Genomic DNA, 22,280 nt, shown 5'->3' on the forward strand with positions numbered 1-22,280 from the left:
TATCGTATAAATTAGGCGTGGTACATGTTCTTTTTGCTCTTACAAACTCCCCTGTAGGTATATTAGCTATAACATGACGTGGATGGCAGCTAGATGCGTGTAACAATGAATTACCTGCCGTAGGTTTTCTAAAAATATCACAATCAATCTTTCTTTCTTCCAAATTTGCCGACAAAAGAATATCCAAAAACGAAATTGTCTTGGCATCAAATTGATATGTGAAACGTATATTGCATGGATTATTATTAATATAGAACATGAAATTCTCAATATTAAATACATCACCATCCCACACAATTATATCATCAATGAATCTCAAAAAAAGAAAAATATCAGTAGAAAAAGGATTTTTTTCAGAAAAAATATACTCCTCCTCCCACCAGGCCATAAAAATATTAGCAAGAGACGGTGAAAACTTGGAACCCATGGAACAGCCTTGCACCTGTAAATAAAGATCATCCAAAAAAGAAAAAAAATTGTTTAACAAAAAATAGGTCACTTCAATCAAATACATCTGTAAATCTTCTGAAAAATTACTGTATTTCTGTAAATAAGTAGTAAGAGCCAAAATAGCCAAATCGTGTGGGATGGAAGTGTACAAACTTTGTACATCACAAGTGAGCCAACAAAAGGAACTTTGCCATTCCACCTGAGAAAAAATACTAAGAACATCTTTTTTGAACTGTGGTTCTACCAGTGTGATCTATGTCATAACATGCGTGGATTGTAATATTCAGTATGTGGGAAATACTTCACGCACCTTGAGACGTCGTATTTCCGAGCACGTTTATGACGTAGGTCACACTACCACACGCAGTTTGTCTGCTGCTTCTCGACTTTTGCATATACATAAAGGAGATCTCAGCAACTTTAGGGTTAATGCCATAGAGAAGGTGCAGACAAAAAGGGTAGGTGGAAATTTAAATGATTTATTATTACGCCGAGAGGCAAAATGGATGTTATTGTTACAAAGCAGAGTTCCAACGGGTATGAATATTAGGAGTGAGATTTTGAGTGTTTTGTAAGTGTGATTTTGACTTACTACCTCCCATTAATCAGCTGGCTATGTTTAGTCATGATTGTTCCTTGACTTCCTTTGTTTCCCTTTAAAAGCATGTGTTCAGATGTATTATGTGTTGTCTTAGAATAAGGACTGGTTTTTTGTCCGAAACGCGTCCAACTACACGTCCTGATGCGTCTCTTATCATGATGGAGAATCTTATGATTTTAAATTTTGGAATAAAGGAATAAAAAATTTTTTTTAATCTAATTACTGATTTGGATGCTGGAATTTTTTCTTCATATTATACTTACCGATAACAGTATTTCTCAGAGCCTATGACAGCACCACGGAGGGGATCCGCCCTTCAGGGACAGAAAATCTATAGATAAAAGGGCTGTACCTCTCCCTCACATCAGATGGTTTACAGAGCATCAGAGGGCCTCCAAGATAGTGACAAATTATTATATATATATATATATATATATATATATATATATATATATATATATATATATATATATATATATATATATATATACACATACATACACACACATACACACACTATAATACTGCTTATCAGAAAGAAACACTGTGCCTATACAAAACCACGCTATGAACAGTAAAACGTGCTCGCCACACACATGATGGGAGGGAATAAGCGGGTGCCGTCACGGGCTCTGAGAAATACCGTTATCGGTAAGTAACTATGTTTTTCCTCTATCTCCCATGACAGCCTGAAGAACTCTTCTTCCGAAGGTTAAGTCAAACGCGGAGGTTAGATCTAGTCGATAGTGTTTAAAAAAATTTAAGGTGATGACCAGTTGGCCACCCTACAGATCTGTTCTATCGATAACTCGGACCTCTCTGCCCATGTCACCATGGCCCTTGTGGAATGAGCTTTCAACCCCTCTGGAATGACGTTCCCGCTAGATGAATAGGCCAAGGCTATTGCATCTTTTATCCATCTTGCCAGGGTACTTTTGGACGCTTTGAGTCCCTTTCTCGGCCCCTGAAAATATACAAAGAGAAAGCCTTCTTTCCTACACCTCTGGGTGAACTCCAGGTACTGAACCAGACATCTTAACATCTAGGGTGTGAAATTTTTCCGCTTTTCTATTCCTAGGGTTTAAGCAAAAGGAAGGAAGGACTACCTCTTGGGACCTATGGAATCGGGATGCTACCTTTGGTAAGTAGGCCGGGTCAGGCTTTAGGATAACTCCGTCATCTAAAATTTTTGTAAAAGGAGGTCCCACAGATGGGGCCTGAATATCGCTTACTCTACAGGCCAAAGTTAGAGCTACCAGGAGAACTGATTTTAAGGATAAGATCTTGACAGGGGCTGAATTTATAGGCCCGAATGGGGGACCTGTTAGAGAGAATAGGACCAGATTTAGATCCCAAGATGGTAGTATTTGAATAACTATCAGTCTAAGATCTTGCAGCGGTTTTAACAAATCGTGCTACCCATGGGTTACCTGCAACAGCCTGATTATATAGTGCACCTAAAGATGCCACCTGTACCTTTAAAGTACTGATCGCCAGGCCTCGTTCTAGTCCCTTTTGTAGGAATTCAAGGATTTTGGTAATTGGGACCCCATCCTGAACTCTTACTCTAGAGGTAGACAGGAATTTTTCCAGGTTTTACCATAAGCCTTTGTAGTAACCAGTTTCCTACTTTTTAATAGTGTAGAAACTAGGTTCTCTGAAAACCCCCCTTTCCTCAGCAATGCCCCATCAAATTCCATGCTGTTAAATGAAGGTTCGCTGCCCGAGGACATAACACCGATCCTTGAGAGAGAAGGTCTGGTAGATCCGGTAGGATCCAAGGGTCTGTGATCGATAGTATCCTCAGCCAGGAGAACCAAGTTCTTCTTGGCCAAAAAGGGGCTATTAGTATCATTCTCGTTTTGTCTTCCCTGACTTTCCATATGACCGCTGGAATAAGGATGATCGGGGGAAGGGCATATGTCAGGCTCTGAGTCCATGGAAGCATAAAAGCATCTCTAGACCCCGTGGTTTCCCCCTGTGGTTCAGAGAGCAAAATGCTTCTACTTTTTTGTTGTTGAAATCGGCAAATAAATCCATTTCCCTGGTCCCCCCCCCCCCCCCATCTTCGCAATATGTTCGAAAATGGACTGTTTTAAGACCCACTCGCCCTGCCTTAATTGAGTGTGGCTCAGAAAGTTGCCTTTTGATTTTCTACCCCCAAATGTGTAGTGCAGAAAGGGATAGAAGATTTTTCTCTGCAAAGCTGAGGATCCTAGGAGGAAGTGTCCATTAGAGCTCAGGACCTGGTTCCCCCTTGATGGTTTATATAAGCCACCAATATTTGATTGTCTGAGAACACGCGGACATGATGACCCCGTAAAAAAGGTAGAAAATGTGAAAGAGCGTGACTCACAGCCCAGAGTTCATTCTGGTTCGAGGAAGTCCCTATTTTCTGACTCCCCCCATTTCCAGAGTAACCCGGTCATCCATGTGAGCTCCCCATCCCGTGGGACACACTTCTTACCCAGGGGATCCCTCTGGATAGGTTGTTATCCTTCCACCAAGCTAAGGAATGATAAGAAGAATTTAGAGTTATGTGGCCCTCTAAGTGTCCCCTTAATGCCGACTGGTTTCCTAATATATCCCACTGGAGATCCCTTGTGTGTGGTTTCGCCCACTGGACTGCCGGTAAACAGGCGGAAAGGGAGCCTAGTAGTGACATCGCCTTCCTCAGTGTCATGGAGGGGTTCCATCAGGAATTTGCCACTATGTACATGATTTTTTCATTGTGAATTGGGAGGCGACACTCTTGCTTTTGAGAGTCCAACGTTAGCCCTATGAATTCTTGTATTCTGCCAGGCTCTAACCTTGACTTCTTTAGATTTAGAAGCCAGCCCAGGTTGACTAGGGTGCTCATTACTCTGTCCCTCTGCAGCTTTGGGCAGAGTCGCTTGCCATCAGAAAATCGTCCAAGTAGGGGATTAAAATATCTTGCTCCCTCAGATGAGCAGTCATTTCCACTACTAATTTTGGCAAAGGGGACGGCTTTGTACTGAAATTCTCTTATTTCCCCCCCATTATGGAAACTGCTAGTCTGAGAAATTTCCGGGATTCTTTGTGAATGGGGACATGGTAGTACGTGTCGCTGAGATCCAACACGGTCATAAAACAGTTCGGGAACAGTATTTTGATGGTGGGTTTTATTGATTCCATCTTGAGTTTTTGATTTCTGACATATACAATTTCCGAAAGTTTATTATTGCCTGATAGGTGCAGTCTGGTTGGACACTAGAAATAGTGGGGAGTAGAACCCCTCCCCATCTCTTGGGGGGGGCTATTCGCAAGCCTGACTCGATTAGATTTAAAACCCAAGGGCTGTTCAAGATTCTTCGCCAGGCCGTAAGGAGAGGGATTAATCTTCCCCCCACCCTGGGGACATCGCAACTTCGAGGTTTTTATTTTGTCTCGGGAAGAGCTGCCAAAGAGGAACCAACTATCTTTTCTTCTTCCCTCATCCCATCTGTTTTCCCCTCTCAGGGTTTTTTTTTTTTTATAACAAAACTTTCTGCTCCAAAAGGACCGTTTAAATGACACAGGCCCCAGGTTCCAGAATCCCTTTTTCTTGTCCCCTGCCTTTTGGAGGATATCATCCAAAGTGTCTCTGAACAAAAATTGGCCCTCACATGGGATCGAGCATAACTTGAGTTTTGTTTGCAAATCCCCAGGCCAGCATTTTAGCCATACAGCTAGAGGATGAGGAGTCTGATATATCAGAGTCAAGGCCCCCGGGAGGTAGAGGGATCTGATTGGCAGCATACTATAGTATCCCTATTTTTAACTTTGTCCCCTTGTTTTATGGACGTAAAGGCACTCTGGACTTCTGATCTGTTTGCAGATCTAAGTTCAGAGGCAAAATCCAGGGTTTCCTCACAGATTACTTGTTGTATACAAGAGTTGCAGAGCTTCTTGTTCCAGGATTCTGGTAAGGCTCTGTTACAGGTGGGACAACACCTGTTTTTCATTTTCCCCGATCGCTTCTACCCCTAATAGAGGGAAGTGAAGGGTGAACTTTTGACGGTCACTCACCAGTTGGATGTGGTCGCAGGTACCGGTTCTGGAGGAAGGATAGGATCTTGAGGGGGATGATACAGAAACGGTGACTTGTTCATTACCGCGGATCTGCTGCGTTGCGTGGAGTGGCTGGCGGACTGGCTTCTTCTCTTGTCCCAATCCTTTTGCCCATCTGACTGCTGCTTGTGGTGGTGCTGCTGCTCGCTGTCCTCCATTTTAAAACGGACTGCATTCAGCCAGGAACATTTCCCTTATAGCAGTTTTTAAATCTCCCACGCGTGTGATGTCATTCCCCCTCCTCCCTGCACCGCGTTACCCGGGGAGCGTCGCAGCTGTGCATGCGCTGGTCCAGGGACCCAAAAGGAGTATTCTATTTCTGGAATGGCGGCCATCTTGCGCCACCTATGTTCTTCCTCCTCAGGGCACCGCTATCTGCGTGTGCACCTGACCGGACCCCAGCAGCCCACCTCCTCTCCGCAGTGGCAACTACAATTCCCCCACTCACCCTGCAGATACATCGTTCCCGGGGGTGGTGGCTTCGAGTACCGCACCAGCTGTGGCAGGGGCCTCCCCGCTGCCAGTATCCGAACTGGCCAGACCAAGATCATCAGTTTCTATTTCAGGTACCACAAACTGAAGGTTTACCCGTCAGGGTGCAGGAAACCAACTGATACAAGGGAGAGGTAACGCCCTTTTATCTGTAGGTTTCCTGTCCCTGAAGGGTGGATCCCCTCCAAGGTGCCGTCATGAGGGATAGAGAAACTAAAGTTTTCTTAGTGAATCCTTCTGGATTTTTATACTTAATTCCAGATTTCCCTCAGGCCTGAATATAAGACATGATCTTATTTTACATTACAATTAAGAGAGAATCAAGAGGTAGGGAAGAAAATGAGAGAAAGAAAGGAAAAAAGGTAAAGGAGGGTTTATTTTTTTTCTCAATTCCCACATGTACGTTTTTTGGAACATTATACGGCACTAGGTTTTCTTTGTTTCTCTGATTCTGTTTTTGTCTAGTTTTTATATAAATGTCTGCAATTGTGTCACATACATGCGTTTGTTAAATGTATTTACTTAAAATGTTCAATGATGGTTAAACAATCTATCTCAGGTGTGATGTTTTACTACCTCCATCTGCATTGGTCGACATGCACCATGTGACTTTGATGAGAGAGAGAGAGAGAGAGAGAGAGAGAGAGAGAGAGAGAGAGAGAGAGAGAGAGAGAGAGAGAGAGAGAGAGAGAGAGAGAGAGAGAGAGAGAGAGAGAGAGAGAGAGAGAGAGAGAGACACAGACTCTGAGAATGGCTTTCAAGGCTCATCTACAAAGTAGTTGTCCCAGCTCCTACCATCACAGAGCCTTCCTACACTAGGAAGCCCCCGAAGTCTCCCAACAAAAAGTACCCAAAGCCAGCCTGACCAAGCCATCAATCTACATGGCCTGACAAAAGGCGAAATCCGGAAGGTGGTACACAAAGTCAAAGAGGAATATCTCAGCATCTGGAGGAACGACATACAAATCCCAGAAACTGACGATATACCTGAACCTACAGAGGGAGTACAAACTGGCCCCATATCTAGAGAAACTAGAAAACCCCAAAGAGCGACAGATCCTAAGCCGGAACAGACTGAGCGCCCACAACCTACTCATCGAAACCGGGTGACACCGACAGAACTACAAGCCCCGAGAGAGCAGACTCCGTCAGTAGTGCCTCCAGGAGGCCGTGGAGGACGAGGCCCACTTCCTGCTGAGGTGCCCCAAATACTACGCAGCAAGAGGCACTCACTTCAAGAGACAGACTGATCTCCTCTCAGACTTCATCTCCATGGAGAAGGAAGAAAAACTGCCGATAATACTGGGGGAAGAGAAAAGTGCAGCAGCCATAGCAGCGGAATATATCAGTGCCTGCCACAGACTAAGAGACCGATATGTCATGGACTTCTACAGTATACCCCACCCTGGACATGTCCCTATCCCCAGACTAAGAGGAGACTGATGTCATGGACTCCTATACCCCACCCTGGCCATGCCCCTATCCTCTAAAAAGAGCCTGATATATCCTGAACCTCTATATGCCCCTGCCACCCCCCTATTTTTACCATTTGCTTTGGCAATGCTAACACATACTTAGTCCTGCCAATAAAGCTCATTTGAATTAGAATGAGAGAGAGAGAGAGAGAGAGAGAGAGAGAGAGAGAGAGAGAGAGAGAGAGAGAGAGAGAGAGAGATATTCTACCTTGCATATTATACACTACCATGAATAAGGCTCCTTAGCCGAAACGCATTGGTCAGTGTGCTGCTGCCGACTCCATCTTGATCTTTGAGTTTTATTCATTTGTGATAAAAGTTTTTTTCTGAGTTTTACCACATATGCCTTGCTGGATTTCCAATCCCTTTCATATTGAATAGTAAAGATTTTGCCTTGCTCCAGGCCATCTGCGCGGGACCTCTTATCTGTATTCCTACAACGTGGGGAGCTGATTTTCTTCCTTATTTTTTCACCGACAAAATATTGAGTGCATTTACTGAACATGCACTTCAGTAGGTCAACATTTCAGATTTTAAAATCAAGCTGGTGTTATAAAGTATTCCAATTTACTGAGATAATGACATTTGGGTTTTGATTGGCTGTAAGCCATAATCATCAACATTAACAGAAATAAACACTTGAAATAGATCATACTGTAATGACTATTATATGAGTTTCACTTTTTGTATTGAAGACCTGAAATAAATTAACTCTGATATTCTAATTTTGTGAGAAGCACCTGTATATGCACTGCTCTGGAACAAACACATCCAAGCGCTCAGATGCAACCACCCTTCTCACACACATCCCCTGCACCACACACACACACACACAATTCTGCCCCAAAAACAATTGCTGAATTGAGTTTTCCCTACAATTTCACTTTAATTTCTTTCCCCCTTTCCAGTACATTGATAAAATAAACAGTGCCATTCCAAACTAAAACGCACTCAGCAAAAAACAAGACCTCATGCATCTATGTCAACAAAAATGAAAACGTTATTGCTCTTAGGAGAGGGGGGGGGGGGAAGAAAAAAAAAAAAAAATTGCCCAGTCAGGAAGTGATTGAGGGTCCTTCCGCTACAAAGCAGGTACAGCTTTCACTACTGCCTGACGCCGATCAGACTGATCAGTGTGGGGCAAGAGAGCAGTTCTCTTAAGGTACTGTCACACTTAGCGATGTACCAGCGATCCCGACCAGCGATATGACGCGGTCAGGATCGCTGGTACATCGCTAAGTGGTCGCTAGTGAGCTGCCACACAGGCAGATCTCACCAGCGACATCGCAGGGGTCGGGGGTCGCTACTTACCTGTCAGACGAGGCGATCCTGACGTCCTCCCGCCCACGTCGCTAGTCGGCGCCACAGGAAGCTGACGAGAAACAGTCCAGGATGTTCTCGCGCGATCAGCGATAACCAGCGGGGGAGTGGTCGGAGGTATCACAAAAACCAGTGACGTTATAGCGATATTGCTAGCGATATCGCTTAGTGTGACAGGCCCTTTAGTGATTGGAAAGCATGCATTCTTTTCAATTACAGGTGGCTGCCTTTGGACTAAAGCAATATTTTTTTCTACCTAAAAAGTACATCTTAGAATTAATACTGTATATTATGGAGAGGACATACAGAGGCTTTAGTGGTCATATGCAATTACCTGTAACCTCATGAGACACATATCATTATATGGACTGGATTGGTTCAGCACAGTGCTATGGACTTGCAGCTCTCTCTCCCTTAATTTTTGTTCTAGGACATCAATGTGCTGACGCTGCCTGTAAATAAAATAAAAACCCTTTACATCAGATTATTTTTCCACCTCAATATATTGCAACATTATGACTGAAATCTGGCATAATTGCCTAAAACAATTTTGGCTTGAAATAGCAACTACAGTGTGTCCGTAAAGTCATGGCACACTTTTCACCAGTCACTGGAAAGCAAAAAAGACTGAAATGTGAAATCTCCTCCAAATAAAAAAACTCTCCCAGTTTCATACGTATTCAGTGCAGTTTGATGTTGGCTCCATTTGTTGCCCTACACACATCCAAACGTTAGAGAAGTTCTTGCCACACACGGGTAAGGACGTCTGGTGTAACAGTGAATAACGTCTGTGATTCTCTGTTTTAAGTTTTTAAAGTTGTTGATATGTTCAATGTACACATGTTGCTTCACATAACCCCAAAAGTAAAAGTCTAAGGGCATCAGAGCCGGGGATCGTGGTGGCCATGGCTTGACGGAACCCCTGCCTATCCACCACCGTGGGGAATGTTCTATCCAGAAACTCATGAACAATGGTGACGTAGTGTGGAGGAGCGCTGTCCTGTTGAAAGATGACACCTTCTGGAAATTGTGACACTGCACACAATTTCAACATGTCAAGATATGTGTTTGCGGTCACAGACTGCTCTGCGAAAAAAATGGGCCTATCACCTTATCATGCATCAGGCCACACCATTCGTTCACTTTAGGGGTGTTACGTTCGTACTCAACTTATGTTGACGATAAGGATGTTCAGCAGCCCATATTCGTAAGTTATAGGGATGAACATGTCCACAGATATGGAAGGTCGCCTCATCGCTAGACACAATCTTCTGCAAAAATCTTGCATCACTGTCGATCTAATGAAGCATATCTGTAACAGACGCCCATCATTTGGGTCTATCCACCAGTTTGGTAGCGTGCAACAGGCACAGTTTGTACCCAGTAAAACAGAGACATTTCTTTTAACACCTTCTGAACTGTAGTCTTGCTTGGGTGTAATTGTCGAGCACACGCACAGATTTTTTAGGCCTCCTTAGGTAGCTATCCCATATAGACTTTACAGATTCGTTACTTACTGATGGCCTGCCAGAACGAGGTTTCTCCACCAAACTGCCGGTTTCCTTGAACTGCTTATCCCACTGAGTAATGTTATTCCTTTGTAGTGGCGCTTCATTATAAACGTGCCAATATTCACATAGCACTTTGGTCACAGATTCTGAAAAACTGAAAACTGGGAGGGTTTTCCTTTTATTCGGTGCAGATTTCAAATTTATATAGTCTTTTGTTGCTTTCCTGTGACTGGTCATAAGTGCACCATGACTTTACAGACACACTGTATATTTTCAGCTCTTATGCCAGCAAACATGTCACCCTCAGTATGACACAAACATGGCACTCTTAAGGCAACTATGTTGTGCTGGTTCCTATGGTGAAATGAGTAACTGGTATTAGCCGTCATTAAGGGCCCCGTCGCATAGCGACGCACCAGCGATCCCGACAACGATATGACCTTGCTAGGATCGCTGGTGTGTCGCTACATGATTGCTGGTGAGCTGTCAAACAGGCAGCTTCACCAGCGATCAGCACCAGCGACACGGGGGTAACAAGAGACACACATCACTTAATTACCCACTGTGTACCTTAGTTAGCAGCACGCTGGTGCAGGGAGCTGGTAACCAAGGTGCACGGCACTTAGAAACCTGATGTGTACCTTGGTTACCAGCTCCCTGCACCAGCGTGCTGGTAACTAAGGTACACATCGGGTTTCTAAGCACTGCCAGCACGCATACTGCGTGTGACAGGCGGGAGACCAGCGATCAAAAAAAAAAAAATGTCCTGGCCATTCCAGGACGATCAGCGATACCCGGCAGGGGGTCGGTCGCTGAGAAGTGTCACAAAACTTGTGACTCAGCAGCGATCTCGCTATGTGTGACGGGGGCTTAACTGAATGGAGACTCTCCAAGGTTCTGTGTGTTTATCTTAATCCCTTAATAACCGGGTCTGTTGGGTCTTAACCCCCTCACCTCTCCAAGGCTGTTTTCACCTTCATGACCAGGCCAAATTTTACAATTCTGACCAGTGTCATTTTATGTGGTAACTCTGGAACGTTTCAATGGATCTCACCGATTCCGAGATGGTTTGCTTGTGACATATTGCACTTCATGATATTAGTAAAAATTTGTTTGATACGACTTGCATTTATTTATGTTAGTAAATTAAAAAAAAAAAAAAAAGAAAACATGGAAATTTGGCGATAATTTTACAGTTATCAAACTTAATTTTATGACCTTTAAACAGAGTTAGGTCACACAAAATGATTAATAAATAACATTTCCCATGTCTACTTTACATCAGCACAACTTTGGAAATATCTTTTTTTTCTGTTAGGACGGATAAAAGTTGACCAGCGATTTCTCATTTTTACAACAAAATTTACAAAACCCTTTTTTTGGACCACATCACATTTAACTTGACGCTGAGGGGCCTATGTGACAGAAAATACTCGTGACACCAATATAAAAACTGCACCCCTCAAGGTGCTCAAAACCACATTCAAAAAGTCTATTAACCCTTCAGGTGCTTCACAGCAACTGAAGCAATGTGGATGGAAAAATAATGAACTTTTCTTTCACTTTAGACCCTTTTTGATTTTTACAAGGGTAACAGGAGAAAAATGTACCCTAAAAATTATTTTCAATTTCTTCTGAGTACACAGATACCCCATATGTGGAGGAAAACTACTGACTGGGCATACGGCAGGCTCGGAAGGGTAGGGGCACCATTTAAGTTTTAGAATGCAAAATTTGCTGTAATCATTATTGGACACCATGTCCCTAAATGTGGTACTTAATTACCAAGTCAGCTTTTACAATTCTGACCACTGTCATTTTATGAGGTCATAACTCTGGAACATATCTCACTGATTCTGAGACATATTGTACTTCATGTTAATAGTAAAATTTGAGCGATATAACTTGTGTTTATACAAAGAAAAAAACTTAAATTTGGCAACATTTTTCAAAATTTAGTAATTTTCAAAACTTAATTTTTGTACCCTGAAATCAGAGCGATATGTCGCAAAATAGACAAATAACATTTCCCACATGTCTACTATACATCAGCACAATTTTGGAAACAATTTTTTTTAGTTAGGACGTTATAAGGGTTTAAAGTTGACAAGTAATTTCTCATTGTTCCAACAAAATTTATAAAACCAGTTTATTTAGGGACCCCCTCACATTTGTTTGTTCTTTTTCTGGGTGTCAATATAACAGAAAATACCAAAAAATTACACTATTAATTGCACCCTTCAAGGTGCACAAAACCGCATTCAAGAAGTTTATTAACTCTTCAAGTGCTTCACGAGAACTAAAACGATGTGGAAGGAAAAAAAATGAACATTTTACTTTTTTCACAAAAAATTTACCGTATTTTTAAGATTATAAGACGCACTTTTGTTCCCCAAAATTTTTGGGGAAAGTGGGGGGGTGCGTCTTATAATCCGAATGTGTGCTGTAGAGGGGGGGTGGCTCTGTTGTAGTGTCAGGGGGCTGGGCTTTGGGCTGCAGAGACAGCGGGAGGTCCTGTGCTCCCGCTCATTAGGCTCATGTAATATTCACTGCACCCGCTGTCCATCACCTCGGCGCTGAAGCCACGCCGAGTGGGTAGACAGGGGAGCAGCGCATATTACATGTGCCTGCACTCTCCCCCCACTGCCCCGTCACTGTAGTCACCTTCTGATGATGGCTCCGTGCTCCCAGCTCTCCCCTGGCTCTTGCTGTGTCAATAGGACCCGTGGTCACATGACTCCCAGTGTGCAGGACTGCAGTCATGTGATGGAAGGTCCTGCAGCTACAATGAAATGTCTGTATGAGCAGCTCCTGGATGTCAGCACAGACACAGGAAGAGCCGTGGGGGAGCTGGGAGCAGTCATCATGGGAAGGGGAGTTAACTTATTTTATCATGAACATGCCAGCAGCACAGGGGGCATATCCAGGATGGGGTGGGGGGGGTGGGGGTCAAGTGTGTGCCAGCAGCACAATGGGGCAATATGCCAGTGTAGCAGCACAATGGGGCAATGTGCCAGTAGCACAGTGGGGCCATGTGCCAGGATGGGGGTTTAATAGATACCAGGATGAAGGACATATGATTTGTAAGGTGGACACTGGCATTATAAGACAGACCCCCATTTAACGAAAAAAAAATTTGTATTTTTCTTCAAAAAATTTGGGGGTGCGTCTTATAATGCGAAAAATACGGTACTTTGGAACTAAACTTTTTATTTACACAAAGGTATCAGAAGAAAACGGACTACAAAATTTGTTGTGCAATACCCAGTGGGCCACTGTTTGGGCACATGGCAGGGTTCAGAAGGGAGGGGGCACCGTTTGACTTTTTGAATGCAAAATTGGCTGGAATCAATGGTGAGCACCATGTCGTGTTTGGAGACCCCCTGATGTACCTAAACAGTGGAACCTCCATTTCCAGCTCCAACCCCAATACACCCCTAACATTAATCCCAACCCAAACACACATCCCCAACCCTAATGGAAATTAATACTTTTTATTTTTATAATTTTTGCCTAACTAAGGGGGTGATAAAGGGAGGTTTGATTTACTATTTTTTTTATTTTGATCACTATACACTTATTTCTCAGCGTCGGTAAAAAGCGGCGCTGTGGAATAAGTACCTTTAACTGCTGTTAAAAGGCATATCGGCTGTCAATAAGTGGTTAAACCCCCAGATGCTTCATAGAAGTTTATAAAGATAGAGCTGTGAAAAAAACAAACATTTTTTCCCATAAGAATGATCTTTCAGACCCATTTCTTTTTTCCTTTCACAAGACTAACCAGAAGAAAATGGATCCCAAAAACTGTTGTGCAATTTCTTCCGAGTATACGGATATCCCAAATGTGGAGGAAAACAACTGTTTGGGTGTACGGCAGGGCTCGGAAGGGTAAGAGTAACGTTTTGGAATGCAGACTTTGATGGAATAGTCTGCAGGCGTCATGTCGTGCATGGAGAGCAGCTGATGTGCCTAAATGGTGGAAATCCCCCACTAGTGACCCTTTGGAATTGATCTAGTGTTTTCTTGGTATGTGAATTTTTTAATGTGGTGGCATACACGAGTTGTGTAGAGTGCATCAGGTTGGCATGTGTGAGTTGTAGAAGAAATAAATGTATTAGTCCATGCATGAGTTTTAGACTCTGAAACAGTCTTTCATAAACAGACCAGGTCTGTCAGGGCAGGTGTCACACTGATAAGTGGTGGCGTCCTTGAGTATTCCCCTTTTGTAACACACTTTTTGACATCTTCCTGTTTCAAATTTGAGGGGCATCACTGGGGAAACATTGCCCTGGTACAAAAGAGGCACCTTCAGTTCTGCAAGTACTGGGGCCATCTCCTTACCAACTTCAAAACATTAGGGCCTTCCTCATCAGTTCCGGGAACTGAAGGAAGGTCCCGGTCTGGTCTGCATATCGTGATAACTCGTAAGCATTGTACATTGCCATCTGTACAATGTGCACAGCCAGCTTCTTGTATCACATCTTGGCTTTTACTCCCGGCGCTGCACGACTGGAGAACTTGATCAGAGACCAACTCTCCTCATGATCTTGTTGTACCTCAGTACATGGTTTAGTTTGTGGACCTGTGTAAAGGGACCTAGATCAGCAGGGATGCTGCTGCCATAATCATGTATGTTGATCAAGAAAAGGACATCCCTCATGTCCTTGTACTAGACCAAAAGTAAGTTGTTGCCACATTGGGCTCTTCTGTCGCCCTTTTTAAGCAGCTGCCCAATTGGCGACTTAGGGAGATCTCTATGATTTTTGCGGACAGTACAGCAGGCTGCAGTAGCTCGTGCAGAGGGACTTGAGTGTGATGCTGGTATAAACTTTATCTACTTAAGAGGTGATAACCTTGATCCAGCAGTGGGTGCACTAAATCCCATACAATTTTCCCACTCATTCCCAGATCAGGCAAATCAGATGTCCTTCCCTTCATAAACCCTAAACTCTTGTGTGTACCCTGAGGTACACACAGTTTTTTCAGCTTAATTACTTATCTGGCACTCTTACTGGGCAGGTATTGCTTGAATTTGAGCCTCCCCTTGAAGTGTATTAGGGACTTATCCATGCAGATGTCCTTTTGAGGAACATCCACCTCCGCAAACTTTTTGCTGATAGCCAGCTGAACATTTGAAAAGTCAGTCAAAGTTGGGGTAATCTCAGAAGAGGACATTGTGCATTGTAAAACCAAAAAAATAGCCTCACCGTGTCCTATATTATGATTCAGTTCATCTTGCAATGTAGTGGGTCTCGAGCCAATGGTCGTGACTTGCGACTTATCATAGGAAAGAAATTTTGACGAGTCCCAAAAATAGATAAAATCCTCAAATTTATTTAAATTTTAAAATTTCATACAGGTTGGGGATACATCAACGAGTTTCTGGCAAAAGCCCTTATTCACTGAGATTCCTTATGATACATGGTATAAAAATAAAATGGTAACCAACCATTGATCAATGAACACACATGTTAACAATCAATCACATAAGAATAATTTGTATAAATCACCAAGCTAGGTCCCCCCCAAAAAAAAAAAAAATATATAGATATAAAGTGTCATTTCTATAATTCATACCATTGGGGCATTTTGTATCAAGTTTAATGATCCAAAATAGTTCTCTTAGGAGGAGTTTTTTCTTCCAATCACTGCCTCTAATAGGATTATCCACTCTTTCTGTCCCATAGAATGAAAAATTAGTTAATTCCCCTTTATGTCTCTACAAAATGTTTGCATGCTCCTGAATAGGATGCATTTTTATTTCTGATGTTAGTAACATGTTCTGCCATCCTTTTCTTTAATTTACGTATTGTGCAGCCAATGTATTTCATTTTACATTCCTTGCAAAATATGCAATATACAACATGGTTTTTATTACAATGAATGAATCTTTTAATATCATTGGCTGCATCAATCTTTTGAGCTTGCAGTGTATATTGACACATAGTGCATTTGGGACATGTACATATAAAAAAAAAAACCTTTGCAGCTTAGCCAAGTTAATTTTTATCACTTTTTGGAGGTATGTATAGGCATGGGGAAAGAGTAGCACCTATTGATCTCCCTTTTCTTGGCACACACACACTAATCCATTTTCAAGGACTTTATATAAGTCCCGATCTTGGAATAATATAGGGACATATCTATGTACAATATTTTTTATTTCCTGAAATTGGCAAAGTACTAAAAATGGTTTTATTTTTCATTTTGTTAAATTTTGTTGTTGTTGGTTTCTTATTATTTATACAATCATCTCGAGCGTTTCTTACAAGAACTTTTTTTTTTTATTTCTGTATCAATTTGTTGTTTCCTATATCCCCTTTCCATTAGTGTCGGTGTTGCTATCTCTGCTTGTTCATGGAATAGTGTGATATCAGAGCTGTTTCTATAGATTCTATTTAGATCACCATAAGGGATTGAATTCAGTGTGCGCAGGGTGGCAGCGGTCTGCTCTTAAGTGTGGAATTCCCACTAATAGGTTTTCTATAGTTTCGATATCTGAATTGTTGTTTTACATCTCCCATAAGAAATCCAAGAAACTGATTTTATCCTGTGGTTCGGTATACGTAAATTTTAAATTTACATCATTAGCATTGATATAGGATACAAAAGTGGGGTTCTCTCCACTTGCCCTACCCATATTAGTGAAACATCATCCAAATATCTCACATATAGTTCAATGTCATTATTGAAGGAATTTTTGTCTGCAAAAATAATGTTTTCTTCCCACCGCAATACACAAAAAGTACCGCTAAAGATGGAGAGAAACATGAGCCCATTGAGCAACCTTTGATTTGGAAATAATAATCCTCATTGAACATAAAAAAAAAATTATGCTCCAAAAGATATTCAATGCTACGGATAATAATTTCCTTTGTTTCATCCGTGTATAGGCTGTATTTTTGTAGATGGTGGAACACAGCAGTTAGTGCTAAATTATGTGAAATAGATGAAAACAGGTTTAGCACATCACATGACAGGAATTTAGATTTTTCTTTAGATTTTTTTTAAAGAAAAGGATGGCAGAACAGGTTACTAACATCAGAAATAAAAATGCATCCTATTCAGGAGCATGCAAACATTTTGTAGAGACACAAAGGGGAATTAACTAATTTTTCATTCTATGGGACAGAAAGAGTGGATAATCCTATTAGAGGCAGTGATTTGAAGAAATATGGAGATTAGACCTACTGGTAATGTTATTTCCAGGAGTCCATCCTGACAGCACGATGGGGTTCTCCTTTCATCCTTACAGGGACAGGAAATGCACGAGAGGTTAAAGTTCCCCTCCCACCTCCACACTCCAGTGATTTTTCCAAGTACCACACTAGTATGAATGCAATTAATATTTATTGAGATTTAGTACAAGCATAGTAACACAAATACAAATCATTGGGAGGGAACTACCAGTGCTGTCAGGATGGACTCCTGGAAATAACATTACCGGTAGGTCTAATCTCTGTTTTCCAGGACGTCCTATCCTGACAGCACGATGGGGAATACCAAAGTAGGAATTCGCTTAGGATGGGACTACAGCCTGTAACACCTTACGACCAAAGGTAGTCTGGCTGGCTGTTAGCGTGTCCAATTTGTAATGTCTACAGAAAGTGTTTAGTGTAGACCAGGTGGCGGCCCTGCATATCTTCTCTACTGAGGCTCCCGCCCTCTCTGCCCATGATGTTGCCATTGCCCTGGTGGAATGGGCTCTAAGCCCCTCTGGTATAGGTAACCCCTTGGCTTCGTACGCTGAGGCGATAACTAATGTTAACCATCTTGCTAGGGTGTGTGTAGATGCGCCTCTACCCCTACTTTGACCCCCGTACTGGACAAACAATTTTGTGTCCTGTCGCCACTTCTGCGTGACCTCTAAGTAGCGCGTGACTGCTCATCTGACGTCCAATGAGTGAAAGTTTTTCTTTATCGTTTTTCAGAAATGGGCAGAATGAGGGTAGGACTATCTCCTGGTTTAAGTTCTGGGGAGATGCTACCTTAGGAAGGAAACCTGGGTTTAGTCTTAGTATTATGCAGTCCTCAAAGATCTGTATATAGGGATTCTGGACTGACAGGGCCCGGATTTCGCCCAGCCGCTTGGCTGAGGTGATGGCTACCAGAAAGACTTTGTGTGAGCCTTGTGATGTCTATTTCGGATATTGGCCCGTAAGGAGGACTGCATAGGGCGTTAAGTACCAGATTTCGGTCCCACGGGGGAACCGTTTTCCTTAATGTGGGTCTCAATCTCTGGATGGCCTTTGTAAATCAAGCTATCCATGGATGAGAGGCTAAGGAGAAATTAAAGAAAGTACTTAGCGCTGCTATCTGGACTTTTAACTTGCTTGGGGTTAGGCCCTTATTAAATCTTGCCTGCAGGAAGTCAAGGATCTGAGGGATATTCGGGCAAGACAGATCTATGGGGGTACTACCACCTTCCGAGCAGAACTTCTTCCAAATTTTCTGATATATAGCCCTCGTAACGGGTTTACGGCTAGCCTGCAACGTTGAGATCACCTGGTCGGAGAGGCCTCTGGATTTTAAGATGTCCCTCTCAGGATCCATGCTGCCAACTGAAGGTTCTCCAGATGTGGGTGCAGAACTGAGCCCTGGGACAGGAGATCCTCCGCCATCGGCAAGTGGAGTGGCCCCTCCTGAGCCATTTTCTTCAGGAGAGGGAACCAACTTCGCTTGGGCCAAAATGGTATGATTAGCATCACCCATGCCCGGTCCTCCTGGATCTTCCTGAGGACTCTCAGAATTATAGCGATAGGGGGAAAACAGTACAGCAGTTCCTTTCTCCAACTCTGGCTCAGGGCGTCGACTCCTTCTGGATGGTCTGCTGGGTTGAGGGTGTAGAATCTCCTTAGTTTGGCGCTCTTCCTTGTCACGAAAAGATCCAGCTGTGTTCCCCACCAATGGCATAGCTCTCTGAAGATCTCTAACTTTAATTCCCACTCGGTGGCTCGGACTTTGTCGGCTCAGATAATCGGCTATGCTGTTCCGGGAGCCTTCTAGGTGAACTGCTGACAAGGAGTGAACATTGTTTTCTGCCCAGGTGAGGATGCGGGCTGCTAGGTCCTGCAGTTTCCTGTGTCTTGGGCCCCCCTGATGCCATCAGAAAGCTACTGCAGTCATGCTGTCTGACATGATCTTTATGTGTTGATCCTGTAGCTCTGAGCTGCTTCGTTTTAACGTCTCCCACACCGCTCGAAGCTCTCTGTAATTTGAGGACTGCGCGCTGATGTTCCCGGGCCATGTTCCCTGCAGGTACCTTCCTTCCAGATGGGCTCCCCATCCGTCTCTGCTGGCATCCGTGACGATCGTTACGGATGGTGATAGGATTCAAGGAACCCCCTGGCTGATATTTCTGCGACTGATCCACCATTTTAGCGATGCTTTAAAGACTGGGGAAGGCCGAATCTTCTTGTCCAGAGAGGACTGCCGTCTGTCCCATTTTGTTAGGATCTCCTGAAGGCCTCTTGTGTGGGCCTGGCACCACTTTGCACAGGGTATACATGCGGTCAGGGTACCCAGGATCTTCATAGCAGTCCTGATGGATATCTGATCCCGCCATAGCTGACGAACCTTGTCCCTGATGGGTTTCTTTTTCTCCTCTGGTAGAAACGAGATTCTTCTCCTGGAACCAACATGACTCCCAGGAATTTCTTCTGGGTACTGGGCTGCAGGTCCGACTTCTGCTTGTTCAAGATCCAACCTAGGCTTTCGAGCGTGGTTATTACCGAGGCTAGTTGATTTAACTCCGCCGTTGACTGGGATATTACCAGGAAGTCATCTAGGTATGGCATGATGATTATGTCGTTCTGCCTCAAGTGTGCCACCATCTCGGCGACCAGCTTCGTAAATACTCGAGGTGCTGAAGCCAAGCAGAAGGGAAGAGCCTGAAACTGAAAGTGGTAGTACCGGCTTCCTTTTTTAGTGCAAAGCACTGGAATTTCTGAGAGTGAGGGTGGATGGGAAGGTGATGGTATGCGCTTTTTAGATCTATTGTGCACATAGCCGCATTCTGGTCTATCAGCGGGGTGGTGGTCTTTAGAGACTCCATTCGGAATCTTTTGTATCGGATCTACTGATTTAATGGTTTTAGGTTTATAATGGTGCGACTGTCTTGACTTTTTTTTACGGTGAAGAGGGTTGAATAGTGGGCCCTGCCCTCTTTCCTTCTCTGGGAACGGAAATACTACCCCTGATTTTAGCAGGTCTTTTAGGTCTGCCAAAATGGGATCTATAAGGGTCCTGGACCGATGATTTGTTACGACGAACCGTGCTGGGGGGGGGTTGTGAATTCGAGGGTATAGCCCTGGGAGACCGTATTGAGGATCCACCGGTTTTGGGAGATGAGTTCCCATGCCCCCGCGAAGTGTCTGAGGTGACCCCCTACAGGTATGTCGTCATTGTCTCCTGCTCCTGGAGCGAGACGGGGGAGCCCTACTTTTCCCCCCTTTTGTGTACTCCCAGCGAGGTGATTTCCCCTTCCCTCTATATTCCTGCCTCTGGTTGGATCGGGGTCTCTGAAAGGGAAATGTTTTTTTTGTTTTTTCCTCCAGAAGACCTTTATTGTCATCCGAGGCATTCTCCAGGATCTTATCTAAGGCCGGTCCAAATACCTTCCCGCCTGAGAAGGGTATGGCACACAACTTATTTTTTGACTGATAGTCCCCTGACCAGGTCTTCATCCAAGTGGCTCGACAAGCCGCATTGGACAAAGAATTATTCCTGGCTGCGAATCGTACGGATTCGGCAGAGGTGTCCACCAGGAATACGGTTGCGACTTTTAACAGGGGAAGGCCTTCTAAAATATCCCCTCTAGGGGTTTTACCTTTTAGTTGTTCTAGGTGGTCGATCCATAGGTGCATGTATCTGGCAAACGATGTGGCACCTATGTCTTCATAACCGCCACAGAGGCCTCCCAAGCCCTTTTCAGGAGCACATCGGCCTTCTTGTCCATGGGTTCTTTGAGGCTGGAGGAATCTTCAAAAGGGAATTGAAGTCTTCGACACCCTGGCCACTGGGGTGTCGATTTTAGGCACCTCGTCCCAAGTGTTAATGTCCTCCTGGCTAAACGGTAGTCTAAGTTTAAAGTCTCGAGGTATGACTAGTCGTTTCTCGGCGTCCTCCCATTCCTCCAGAATCATCGAACGGAAATGGTCATTAACTAGAAAGACTTGACGGATCCTCTCTCTCAGGCCTCCAAACATCTCATCCTGGATGGATTTAGTCTTTGGGGCCTCCTCAATTTGCATGGTGCTTCTCACGGCTCTGAGAAGCTCGTCTGTTGTCCGAGAAGAGGTATCTCTTCCCCATAACCAGGGGGTTCCGAGGTGATCTCTCCTTCCTCCTCCGAGTCCGTGTCAAGGATCTCCTCGACGATTGATCGGACTCCAATCTTGGCCTCTTAGCCTGGGGCTGGCTGGAAGACTGAGCGGGTAGAATTCTGGAGATGGATGCCTGGACCTCCTCTCTGACCATTGTGCGCATTTCTGCAGAGAGGCCTGTTCGCCCCTGATGATCTTCAGGGTGCACTCCTCAGAGGGGATTTTTCCATGACCCCGGTAATTTAATTGTACAGATGGGGCATTTGGGTCTCCTGGAGGTCAATGCTGTGGCTGCCGATGCAGTCTTCTCCTACAAGCACAGGAGATTTATTAAGTTCCTGCCTTTTGGAATATACAGCCCCGCTCCAGAGCCCTACTTCCGGACGTTGGCTGCTCTGGCTGTGTGGCGTTCTCCATGGTGGGGAGTGATTACCGCGTCTCTGCCTGGTCGCCCCACCTTCCCAGTTTTATCCTACCATGTCCTGAGCCGCCTGTGCGCCGCGTCCGGCCGCACTGATGCGCCTGTCATGGCGCCGCCGGAAGTTATCAGGCGCCCGGAAGTGACGCGACCGCCAACGCCTCCAGTGTCTCTGCGATGCAGCGGGAGCCGAGAGCCCCGCTGAGGGTAAGCGGCTCCGAGACACGGAGCAGCGCTTAACGGGACACCTGGCGGAGAACCCCCTTAGGGGGACATGGTAATATGCGTCCCTTAGGTCTATCGTAGCTATCAGCCAGTCCTGTCCAATAAGAGGGATTTCCGATTTTACTGACTATCTTGAACCTCCGGTAACTGATGAAGCGATTCAGGGGTTTTAGGTTTATGATAAGTGTGCTTTCCGGAGGGCTTCTTCACCAGGAATAGGCGGGAGTAATGTCCTCTGCCTATTTCCTGATGAGGTACGTATGAAATTACTCCTTCCCGTAATAGATCCATCTGAACTAGAACTTTTTGGGGACTGTGTAGGGGTGACTCTTAAAGAGTGGGGGGGGGGGTTGTTGTTGCTGAGGGACAAGGATGTTTTTCCCTCTACCTCCC

General features: G+C 44.2%; 1 protein-coding gene across 6 annotated transcripts in view; it reads right to left on the reverse strand.

Annotated features, from left to right (window-relative positions):
• The window catches only part of CEP85 (centrosomal protein 85), a 193,726-nt gene that overhangs the window by 138,159 nt on the left and 33,287 nt on the right, over window positions 1–22,280 (reverse strand). For all 6 annotated transcript variants that reach the window (XM_073564674.1, XM_073564667.1, XM_073564648.1 and 3 more), the window contains exon 6: window positions 8,744–8,861. In XM_073564674.1, the coding sequence (XP_073420775.1) occupies window positions 8,744–8,861 (118 nt within the window). The remainder of the gene's footprint in view (window positions 1–8,743; window positions 8,862–22,280) is intronic.

The sequence above is a fragment of the Dendrobates tinctorius genome, unplaced genomic scaffold (genome assembly GCF_039654945.1).
Source record: "Dendrobates tinctorius isolate UK_male_01 unplaced genomic scaffold, ASM3965494v1 ptg000015l, whole genome shotgun sequence".
Classification (NCBI taxonomy): domain Eukaryota; kingdom Metazoa; phylum Chordata; class Amphibia; order Anura; family Dendrobatidae; genus Dendrobates; species Dendrobates tinctorius.